General features: G+C 42.7%; 1 protein-coding gene across 1 annotated transcript; it reads left to right on the top strand.

The window, feature by feature from the left end:
* Nucleotides 1–978: 978 nt before the first annotated feature.
* LOC148012748 (putative germin-like protein 9-2) lies at nt 979–1,658 on the top strand. Its single transcript, XM_087669394.1, has one exon. It carries the CDS (start codon nt 1,032–1,034, stop codon nt 1,656–1,658), a length of 627 nt encoding a protein of 208 aa, XP_087525520.1. The 5' UTR covers nt 979–1,031.
* The last annotated feature ends 10,686 nt before the right edge of the window (nt 1,659–12,344 follow it).

Below are 12,344 nucleotides of genomic sequence, written 5' to 3'. Positions count from 1 at the left end.
AACTCCACCTCATTATCTGCTTACTACAATACAAAACACATTAGTATCCTCATGTCTATTTGCTAGGCATAATGCAAATCAAGCAAGAAATAAGAAAAGTCCATAATAAATAACATCAACTTATTTCCATAGTAAAATTTAGGCAAATACTTCCCTAATATTCTAGCCTGTATTAATCAAAATTAGGCTAATTAATACTAATCAAATTAATATACTAGTGCCTATAATTGAATAATCGAATCAATACTATCTAACTAATCAACTACTAATGGAATTAGCTAACTACTAAATTACTAAACAATCAATTTTTTATCAAATTAATACTAATTTAAATAATTAAGCACTTACTATACTTGAGTAATCGACTAATCAAATTAATTCAAACATTAAATGAGTAATCACTCATCATAAGAATTAATTCAACTGCAATTGAACTAACTACAATTAGTTGAACTAACTACTATAATCAATATATCTACTTGAAGTAACTAATTGAACTAATAACCGATAACTAACTAACTATAATCGATAATCTAACTCAATATGAACCTAGCTAAATATAAATTGATAATTAAGGATAATCGATAATGTAACTAACTAACTAAAGTAATACTCGATAACTAACTATAACCATCCTTCGTATGTAATTTTCTAGGAAAAATAGTACAAAGGTAGACTGATGATAAATATTATTACTATTAGGCCGGGAAGAACGCGTGGTTCCTATCAGGCTGCCAAGTGGCATCCCGTTAACTCCTTAGGCCGGTTAACCTATTTGTCCGGCACGCTGAGAGGTTCGTCCGGGGAAGGGCATCACGGCAGGGGAGGTGTCCTTCGCGTAGTATATATTGTCGATGAAAGAAGATAGTTCCTATCGCATCTGCAGCAGGACCTGCAGCTGCTGAAAGACATCTTCAGCAAGCAGTAACAATTGGCCGCGCGTCCTGCACGCAATCAGCATCGCTCATCACACGATTAATATAACAAAGCTAGACTAGACTACTGCTCCGCGGCTGTTATCGCTGTACGCTATGGCCAGCTGTAGATTCAGTTTGCTGATGCTCACAATCTGCGTAGCGACAACATGGGTGGGTTTGGCGGTATGCTCAGATCCAGAGGCCACGACGGACTTCGTGTTGCCAGCTGGCACAAGCCAAACCGACATAGATGGAAGCTTCTTCACGTTCAAGGGCTTCCGAGGTGGTGCCAACGCGTCGGCGGGCATGTTTAAGCCGGTGAAGGCCTTCCAGGACCAGTTCCCGGCAGTGACGGGGCTGGGCATCTCCGCCGCCTTCCTGGAGTTCCCGGCGGGCTCCCTGAACCCGCCGCATACGCACCCACGCGCCACGGAGCTCCTGTTCGTGCTAGACGGCACCCTGCTGGTGGGCCTGGTGGACACCTCCAACAAGATGTACAACATGACTTTGCAGAAGGGCGACCTGTTCGTGTTCCCCAAGGGCCTCGTCCACTTCCAGATGAACCCTGCCAGCTACGGCCCCTCCGCCCATGCCCTGGCTTCCTTCAGTTCTGCTAACCCTGGCACCAACTCCCTCCCCGGCATCCTCTTCGGCTCCGGCATTCCCTCCTCCATTCTCGCGCAGGCCTTCCAGGTCTCCTACTCCACCGTCTCCATGCTCCAGAGCCCCTTCCACAAATGACTGACCGATTGGTATGTGCAGTTACCGAATTGATTGCTCGGCCCACCGTGCTGAATACTGGTACTGATACTTAAATAGATCTTGATTTGATACGGAATAATTCACACCCAGATCGATAATTTGTTTCTCCTGGGCGGGTGGTGCAGTTCCGACTGATCATACTCAACAACGAGACATTGTTCTGTCCGGCACACGATGCTATTGTTTTATTGATGCTATTGTTTCTTTGTAAATTTAGTAAGAAATGAGAAAGCTTCCTGAGTACGTCTTGGGTACGGACTATCTGCTTTACACGATCATCAACATCAGTGCGTACAACTTACTTACACTTTCTAGAATTTTGTTCAGTTCAGTCTAATAGATAGTGCTTACAATGGGCAAGCTGTCGAGCAATGAAATGGCCGCGGTCGAGTCTCGACGTGTTATATGTTTGGAGAGAGAGAGAGAGAGAGAGAGAGAGAGAGTGTGTGTGTTAACGAACCTCGTACAAACAACACTTGACAAACAGGCTGATAATTGACAACATAGTGCAACCCAAATGATACGTTAGTACGGGAAAAAAAGATTTGTGAGACAGCTAGAAGAGCAAGATGACCTCGTTTCACAAATTGTTTGACATAAGAATATCGAATGTCAATGTGGTTGGTGGGTGTTGGAAGAGAGCCGAAGACATGCGCGAAAGGAAATACGTGAAGAGCCTCTGAGAGTGAGGCTGATGGCAAGCATAGAGCTTCAGAACTTAGCTAGCACTTTACAAAACACCTTGAAAGAGCTATCACATCTCTTTAGGCTCCTAAGCACCACCAAAATTTCAGCATTAAAACTTAGACCACCTATCTTTGGGAACAAGTGGACGCTGAAGTCGTCCAAATAACATGTCATTCCTCAACTTCCAAATTTCTTGCATAGAGACAGCTCTAAACACATTGGATAGACCCAAAGTCTGTACATCAAACTTACCCATGTCCCCAAATAAAACAAGCTTGCGATCCATAGTCTCATTAAAACCTACTTTCCTCACCCACTATTGGAGTTGCTTCTGCAGAGCCTTCACCTCTTTGCATTCCCAAAACAAATGTCTCACTATTTCTATTTTTTAAAGACTAGAATGGTCCCAAATCTTTTCCCAAAGGTACACACCTTTCTTCATTATGTTTTTGGCTAGCCTAAATTGCTTCAACCCAAATATATCTCAAGGATTGAAAGCATGCTTTAAGAACGAGATGGCTTGCTTTAAAGATGAGTCTCCTCTTTTCTCCTATGAGCCTCTTCGTGAGGCATCTCCTAATATTGATTGCCATGCTTGGGACAAATTTTTAGCTACTTGAGAATGGGGAATGCTTATCTTTCTCCTAGTGAGAAGAGTATTATACCAAACATAGCTAGGGAGCCCAAGATTCATTTTGTCAAACTCCTCTAGCCACACATTACGAGTGAATGTCTAGGATTGAGAAGTATCAAACGTTTTAAGCATACCAAATATAAGTGAAATAGCTTTAGTGCTAAGTTTAGGGACCCCTACTCCACCTTCCTATTCATTGCTAGTAACGTGATCCCAAGTAATAGACCTCCGTCCTTTTTGTCCCTCTTCCTTATTCTAGAGAAAGCTAGCAAACAACCTCTCAAGCTAACACCCTGTTTGTTGACTAAAGTTTAGTATCATTGCAAGAAAGGTGGTAGAAGAAGCCATCATGACCTTTATAACCACTATTTTAACAAGAAAGGAGTAGGGCTTTCCTCTATAAGCATCAACCTTGCTCTTAACCTCTGAGATCATCCAGTTTGTGCTTTGCTTCTTCATAGCGATACCAACCCCCAAAGGGTAGCCTAAGTACCTAAATGGTTGTCCCTACTTGATTATCTTAAAGCCAAGATCTAATATCCACTTCGGAGGCTCATCAAAGCTCAAGGGCACTAATTCTATTTTGGTAGTGTTGATAATATACTTGGATAGTTCACAAAAATTTTCATATAGATTTAGGAATTCCCTCATAAACTGATCTTTTGTTTTCACTAGATTAGAATTGCCATTTGCAAAGAATTAAGTGATAAAATGATCCCTCCTATGGATAGGGAGGCCTTTGATAAGCCCTTGTCTAATCTTCAAATTCAAATTCCTTAAGTCAAGATCAGTGATAATTGCAAATAATAGGGGGCCAAGGGAAACCCCTTCTTGCTGATAGATGTCCTTATCCTCACAAAGTGATTTGAGCAAACCCCATTCACCTGCAGAACAATAGAAGCATTTGAAAATATGCGTCTCACCATCTTTATGAATCCTAGACCAAATCCCATAGATTCCATTACCTCCACAATGAATTATCATTTGATCCTATCATATGTTTTATCAAAGTCCTTTTTTGTCAAGAGGAGAACTCTGAGTTGGATGATAGTGCAAAATTGATGGATAACATCAAGTTTAATGCATCATCATGAATCTTGTGACCCTATGCAAAATTATGTTGTTGAGCATGCAACACTATGCTCTTGATCATGCAACACTCTAGAAAGATTGAACTTGATCCTCTTAGCGAGAGCCTTGGCATAAATCTTATAAGCCACATTGAACACTATGCTCTTGATCATGCAACACTCTAGAAAGATTGAACTTGATCCTCTTAGCAAGAGCCTTGGCATAAATCTCATAAGCCACATTGAACATAGTCAAGGATCTTGAGTTATCCAACGTGACCATGTAAGTAACTTAGAAACGAGCTTTACAAGTCCCTATTTGAGCTCTAAAGCACGAATTCACCAACCCTTCTAATATATTGGAAAAATTGTACATGCCATTTGCATATTCATTCCACAGAGCTTGAAAAATTTTAGGTTGTATTCCAAAAATATCGAGTGACTTGGCTTTAGCCATTTTATTTATCTTAAACTTCAACTTCTCCACTCAAAATGGACTACTCATAAGAGTAGATTCAGCAATGTTGATTAAATCACTTCCCTTCAAAAACTCTCTTATCTTTCTTTGATCATTCTTAGGCCACTAATGCTTTACATCAACAATCACAAGACTATATCTCGTGAATGATCATGCAATGTCCATGTCATTTCTCAGCCTTTGTCTTTTACCATCATCAATCCTAGTGGATCTCTCTTTATATTTATTGACTGTCAAAGCCTTAAGAAATGCACTAGTTTGTGCATCCCCAACAATATATGAGGACTCTCAGCTAAAGCTTGGTAGCCTGCAAGCGGTAGTGGAGGAGGCCTTCCAAGAATGCTTCAACAAATTTAAATAGAGATTGTAGTATGGTGTGTCTTAAGGGGCCACTTTGAGTGCTTGTAGGATTTCATCTTTAAATGTTTTTGAAGCATTAAAAATACTCCTTCTTTCTTGTGCTTGAGAGTGGTCAAAGACTTTTGCTACATCAACAATAGCATTCATGCAGTCAAGCCCACACCTAATTGGGTGAAATAATGCCTTGTTGCAACTTGAGCATGCCTCCTTCATATATTGAACATAAGCTTTCTTTCCTAAAAAAGGAGAAATTAAATCTGAACAAAGGAGACCCAGTCCCAACAGCCAAAACAACATTAGGCTTGAAAGACCAAAGCACATGAACATGGCTAGAGATGGATACTAAGAAAGATGAGTGATTTTAGCATTAGGGAAAATCCATCAAGCTTCCTTTTTTAGATATATCCTCTCTAGAAGAGATGCTCTCTCATAATGCTCATTATGCCAAGTGAAGTTAGAGGAATTTCTAGCATTAAATACCACTACAAAGTCTAGCAACTCCTGGGATTGTTCAAAGTCATGCCAATTGTATCTCTCCCTGCATAACATCAAGGGTAGAACCATGTGATTTGTTAGAATTGCACAAAGTCATGTTCCAATCACCCATAAATATTGCATTATCTTTAGCATAAGTTTTTGCATTTCAACTCAAAGACTTGCTCTACCTACAGGTGCACTTGGACCGTAAACTAAATCAATGAAGCATTTCTCAATGCGAATCTCAATAGTGACAACAGCAAGACTGCCATCACCTTTGCAAAAAATAAAGAAGGGCTCAAAGTTTCTTTAACCACCACCATGGTTCCTATCTTGCCTTGCCTACAATAATCACTGAATGAGATATGTCATTTGCACTTGATGTATCTATCCTCTTTTGCTCCAAGTTTTACCTCTTAAAGTGCAAGTGCATCACACTTTATGTTTCTTAGCAATGAGGTGCATGCTTTCTTTTTAACCAATGCAACCAATCTACACACATTCTTGGTGATCAATGTCAATTACAACATCCCCCAATTAGTTATGATTAGGAGCATCCACCCCGTCTTCACTAGCATTGTGCAAGTCAACATAAATGCTCTTATCAAGAAGTGGTTCACTACAAGATATAGACCTTATAGCGACGTTTAAAGCGACGAAAATACAAACAACAAAATTTTCCCCCGTCGTCGCAAAAAGCATCGTTATTGACGACGCCATAGAATCGTCGCTATATGCGTCGCTATATGCGACGCATATAGCGATGATTGCAGAGAATTTGCGACGCTCATAGCGACGCCAATAGCGACACATGCAGTAAATTTGCGACGCAAATAGCGACGGTAACAGAGAAAAAAAAAATTGTGGCAGGGCAGCTTGTAGCACTGTGTGCTGTATGAGAGCCATACAAAATAGTTTTTGCACTGTTGCATACAAAGCATTTGCAAACAAAAAGAATGTATACTGAAATCATAAAACTGATACATGAAATAAATACATGATCGCATAAAATGCGATTGGTACAATCATGAAACGATATCACTAATACATAAAAAATGTCTACATAGATCGGGCGATTAAAAACTAAAGGTGTGTGAGCTCTAAGGATCCAAGGGCGAGCTACAAATCCTCGTCCCCCGAAAGCTCGTCTCGCTGCAAAGGAGCATCAAACAGATTCTGCAGAAAAAGAAACAACATATCAATCCACCATACAATAATGCATTCAAATATCTCATGGTAACTACGGACAAGAAAGATGAGTGACTTACAGGGCCGCCGCGTCTATACAATCGGTCGATCAATGCCCTGAAATCGTGCCTCTCTGCATATCGAGTCTCAAGGCCTTGCGGATCGCGATTTGTAACAGAGTGCTGCAAAGAAAACAAAATGCTAACTGTTAGAAACATAATTTTCAGTACAAAGAATATCTCAAAAAAACAAATAAGCAAAACAAAAGAGAAACTTACAAAGTCCTCCAAATATGTCCTGTGGCCGCCACTCCCAAGATGATGCACCGATCCGGCCTCGATTCGTGCCCTCGCCGCCTCCCGCTGCTAACTCCAACATCCTGGCGAATTTGTAGCCTCCTCCCTCAGTCAGCGCCAGTCGTCTGCATCTAACCACTCAGGCTTTGGAGCCCCACTCTTGATTGCCTTGCATGCGTCGGATCGTCTATGTGACATGTATGCACGCATGCAATCCATCATCCAGCCCGTAGAGAATCTATTCACTACGGCTGGCACCGGGAACTCCTCCTGCAAGGATGCTACTATGTAGTCCTTGCTCCCCTCCGGTATGTTCCTCCAATGATCTAGGATGTTGTGCCGAAAAACTTGTTGGCACAACTCCCTCATGTGAGCCATCACCCTCCTCCCCTCATCATTCATGATGATGGCTCCTGACCTGCTATCCACTAGGTATCCATAACCCCTAGGAGTCTGCCTAAGATGGGCCCTCTCCCATCTCCGTCCATGCTCCTAGGCATATCCAGGAGACCCCTGTACATCCGGTGTACCGACGGGGGTACCCTCTCCCGGAGTGCCACTCGAAGGGGTGCCACCAAAAGGAGTGCCACCAAAAGGCGTGCCATCTGCCGACGGCTACGCAAAAGCCGGAGTAACTGGAGTGGACATCCCCACAGGTGTGACAAATCCTGGAGGTGACCGAGCTCCAGCTGAACGACAAGACGGAGACACCGCGTCCGTGTCTTCACAGCAGCACCCCCCTGATCCTCCTGTAGTCGCAGTCCCTCCCTCTGGCCCAAGTCGCGAGCGTCCAGATCGTCTGCTCAAAGCTGAAGCATCTAATCGCGCTGAAGCTGATCTAGTAGAGTGCCCTGACGAAGAACGAGACAGCTCCTGATCTGCTATCTCTCTGAATCTCGCGAGCTGATCTGGAGACATACGTGCCATCATCTCCTGAAACTCCTCATCGCTCATCCCTCGACTCATCCTGAAAATGTCGATACCTGCACAGATAAAAAATGATGTTAGAATAATCAATTTAAACTATACAAAGCACATTAATATAAATCATTTTTGAAAAATCCCTCTTAAAATGCATATCTTATCTACCTTTATGGAAGATCTAAACAACGAATTGAGTAATACAATTCTCCAAGAATGAAGTATTCTATGGTCCCATGTTAATCTCCTGACACAACTCTGCATACACTAGAAGGTCGATAGACATGTCACCACAAAAGAACGAGTTTGCCTCGTTCTCAAAAAATTCTATGACTTCTGTATTTTCATCATTGTTAGCCGATGCGGGCTCCAAGCTTGCGGTGGTCTCCAGCCCTTGTAATATCGATCCCTCTATTTGCATATTTTCTTTATCTATGCCTGGAACATCGCTTTGATCATATACTCTTGTACCTCGAGGAGTTGAAGGTATAACATACCACCATCGAGGTTGTCGGGGGTTTGGATAGAAGATTACATGTTCACAAAAACTTACAAAGCGAGTTCAAACCATTGTGACATAAACCATGTCTTTTTACAATTAGCAAGCAAATGACTATTTGTACCTATTCACAATGGGCCGGCAACACAAAGGTGTCGCGCAAATCCATCCATTTTTTTTCGAAATCTATTTCGAGAAATCCAGATGGACCTCGTCGAACTGTTGCTCTAGCTCCTCCAAGTAAATTTAGAATCTATTAGATGTAGCAAGCAAATTTAGATACGACATATTCTAAACTATATATTACCTTTGAACTACATCCCCTCGAGAACTCCCACTCCTCCATTAAAACCTCTGTCCCTTCGCTGGATGCTGCGGTCAAGGCTCCATGCAACCATTGTGTTGACATAAATCGTGGAATCTCCTCCATGCCTTCGGGATATCGAATCGGTCGGTGACGCGTACTGCATCGGAATTCAGCTCGCGCTTCCTCTCGATCTTGCCTTGCTATCTGGTACTTGGCGAGCCACGTCTCCATGGAGGCATGGTGCAACATACAAAAACCATTCACCTTCTCTTCCATTGAGGCATCCATTCGTTTTTCTACCCCATTTCCAACCACCACATCTCCAGTCAGCCTATCATCATCCTTCAGCGTCCATAGCATTTCATTGTCTGGTTCCACCGTTGGTAGCCATTGTGAGATATGCACTAACGCCTCTGACACCAACCAACCTTCCGCCATGCTACCTTCCGGACGAGCTCGTTGTTGCATAAAGCCTTTCAGGGTTTTCATGAAGCGCTCCAGGAAGAACATCCATCGCGTATGGACAGGTCCAACAATCTCCACTTCGTCCACAAGATGCACAAGAAGGTGAACTTGTATCGTGAGCATGCTAGTGGGCAGGTATTTCTCAAAGAGACAGAGCGTCTCAACTGCTCCCCGCCTTGCGGATTCAATAGAGGATGTCTTAATCTCTTTCTGTGAGATCCATTGCACCAAAGTCGACAACTTGTGAATGGCCCCGCGAATTTCTGGAGTTAGGCATCCTGCGATCGCAATCGGTAGGACAAACTGCCACAAATGAGAAAGCATTAACAATAATGGTCACTTTTCAAATTTAAAAATGTCCACGCTAATTAAAATCCATTCTGTTCACAAACCTGACATATCTTATGCCAATCATGGGATTTTAGCCCAGATATTTTTTCATCTTTAGAAAATGTGGACCTGAGAGAACGCATCATACCCGTCGGAGTGCGGATAGACTTGATTACTTGCTTCACAATGTGCTCTTCTTTGGTAGACAAAACCCAGGGAGCGTGAGGAAGCTGCACTCCCTCTTCAGCACTCGACTGCGGCCAAAGCTCCTCCATCTTACCTACCTCCTTTAAATCCATTCGTGACCCTATAGTGTCTCTCTTTCCTGTGATGTGGTCCCATAGCAAGCTGCCCACATTTTTGAAAATATGCATGGGATCCAAGAAGTGGTTGACCTGTAAGTGGGTCCAATATGGCAACTCGTAGAAAACTGAGAACCGTCGCATTCCATTTGGATGTGATTCCGGGTTTACCATTTTCAGCTCGTACCAGCTTGCAGCATTCATACATGCTGGAGGTCGTCCAAGAAAACCTTCCCTGAGTTCATGATCCTTCGGCAAGAAAGCGGCGTGTCCTTGATATACCATCTTCTTCATGGTTCGTGACCTTCGGGAGTCTAACTGTGGCCCACACAATGGACATGCATGATAACATGAGGTAACCAGACCTGCAAGGCGATCCACAACCTAGTGAATACCTAATTGAATGAAATAAAATATAGATATTACCAGCGAGAACAAAGGTCTGCTCACCTGAGCACTCTCCCAATCCCGGAAAGTCATGCATCGTCCACATGAGAATGGCTCGAATGTTGGCTGACCGCCGACCATTGCGCCTGCTCATATCTTGCATCGTGACCCCCTCCTCCCACAAAATCTTAAGCTCATCGACTAATGGACGAAGATACACGTCCATATTTTTTACTTTGTAGCGGCCCGGGATGAGCAAGCTAAGGATGAGATGTCCTTTCTTCGTAGAAAGCCAGGGAGGGATGTTGTAGTTGACAAGCACTATAGGCCACACATTGTAAGAAGTCAAGCGCAGACCGAATGGGTTCACATCATCCATGGCAGGACCAAGCCGAAGATTCCTTGGCTCTCGCGCAAAGCCTGGGAAGGTAGAGTCAATGTGGCTCCATGCGCGCGAATCTGCTGATATTCGTTGAACTCCATCCGTGGACCTATTCTGCACATGCCACGTTGTCAAGCTTGCCATGGCAGATGTGCGAAACATGTGGTTTATGCGGGGGATGAGCGAAAAGTGTCTGAGAACTTTTTGAGGGATGGTTTGCCCTTGCAAGTCCTGTCGATACCTGTGAGCACCACACTTTGGACATGTCTCCATAGTCTGGTATTCATCTCGAAAAAATATGCAGTCGTTGATACATGCATGGATGTTATTGTAGTCCATGCCAAGCTTCCGTAAAACATCTCATGCATCATCACGAGACTCAGGAATGGTATTTGCAGGTGGCAATATATGATATTTCAATAACCTGAAAAAAATCATAAAACACCTTGACAAAACACAAATGTTTGCAATAATACTGTTTTTAAAAAAAATCAATGAAGCCTGTGTGCAAGGTACCTGAATAACTCAGTCACACTCGTATCGCTCCAACCGTATTTTTCTTGCACACTTAAGAGTGCAAGCAATGTCTTCAATCGAGATACTCAGCACCCATCATATAATGGTATGGATGCTTCCTCTCTAAGCGGGTCATATGTCTCAACATCCATGGGAATCAATGCATCGATCATTGCCTCCATCTCAGGCTCCAAGATTGTAGGCAGGTCGAGAAGGTTGTATGTCTCCTCTGGCATTGACGGTATAGATGGGCCTTGCAAGTGGTCGATTGGCTCCTGCAATCCATCCATCGCACGTCCACAAACTCTTCTAATTGGCCGCAAAGGGTGCACTCCCCCTTGGGTCGAGACATCACCCCCCTGGATAAAAAATTTGCCAACAAGACCCAATCTTATTGTGTATGGTTTTCAATTAGCTTGAGAGTACAATGCATGAAAAATGCTAACTTCAAATTACCGTTTGCTGAAAATCCGCAATCACCTGATCAATGATCTCAGATTGAAACTCGCCAAATCGTCGTACGTGTTCTATAGACAATCGGCGTTTTTGTCTAATTGCCAACTTGCATTGAGAGCAAGGACATGGGACACGCTGATTAAGATACGTCTCGCGGTCTTGAACAATAAGACCTTCTTCGTTTGCCATCTTATCTACATTACAGCAAACGAGGCCTAAATGGATAGCTTTATGGAGATGTACGTCAAGTTGCAAGTGGACCATAAATCTTGCATTGTATATAGTAGTTGAGAGATTTTCTGATGTTATATCTCGGCCTTGTATCATGCTCAACGATTTGTTTGTCCCGGTAGATAATTATTTGTTATATCTCGGCTTTGAGTATAAGTAATCCATTTTAAAATTAATGCGCGCCATCTATGAAATTTTATAACTATAATAATAAAATTTATTTCAATCAATTCTACTCATAGTCATAAGACCTGAGAGAAAATATCCTATACTCAATTTTAAGGGTTTCTTCTTCTGTAACAATACTTTTGGGTTCATTTTGATGAAGTACGTGGCCCATGGCAAAGCACATTGCATACCATTATCAATAAGTCTATTATCTTAAATTTCCTTCCCCTCCCTCTCCCTCTCTTTCTCTCTTTCTCTCACCCTCTCCCTCTCCCTCTCGTTCTCTTTCTCTCCCTCTCTCATTTCCTTCCCCTCCCTCTCCCTCTCCCTCTCCCTCTCTTTCTCTTTTTCTCCCTCTCCCTCTCTATCTCTCTTTCTCTCTCATTTCCTAAACAAGCAAAAAATAAAGTGATTTAAACATCCTCCAAGCAAAAGGGAGAGGGAGAGATACAATGCACTCTCCCTCTCTTTCTCTTTCTATCCCTCTCTCATTTCCTTCCCCTCCCTCTCC

Source organism: Lygodium microphyllum, chromosome 27 (assembly GCF_053477565.2).
Source record: "Lygodium microphyllum isolate KBCC chromosome 27, Lygodium_microphyllum_v1.1.10, whole genome shotgun sequence".
NCBI lineage: Eukaryota > Viridiplantae > Streptophyta > Polypodiopsida > Schizaeales > Lygodiaceae > Lygodium > Lygodium microphyllum.
Note: the sequence above shows the minus strand (reverse complement) of the source record. Positions and strands in the feature narration are given on the sequence as shown.

What these genes read in the sequence shown, in the direction of transcription:
- LOC148012748 (XM_087669394.1), top strand. Translation starts at nt 1,032, where the DNA reads ATGGCCAGCTGTAGATTCAGTTTGCTGATGCTCACAATCTGCGTAGCG.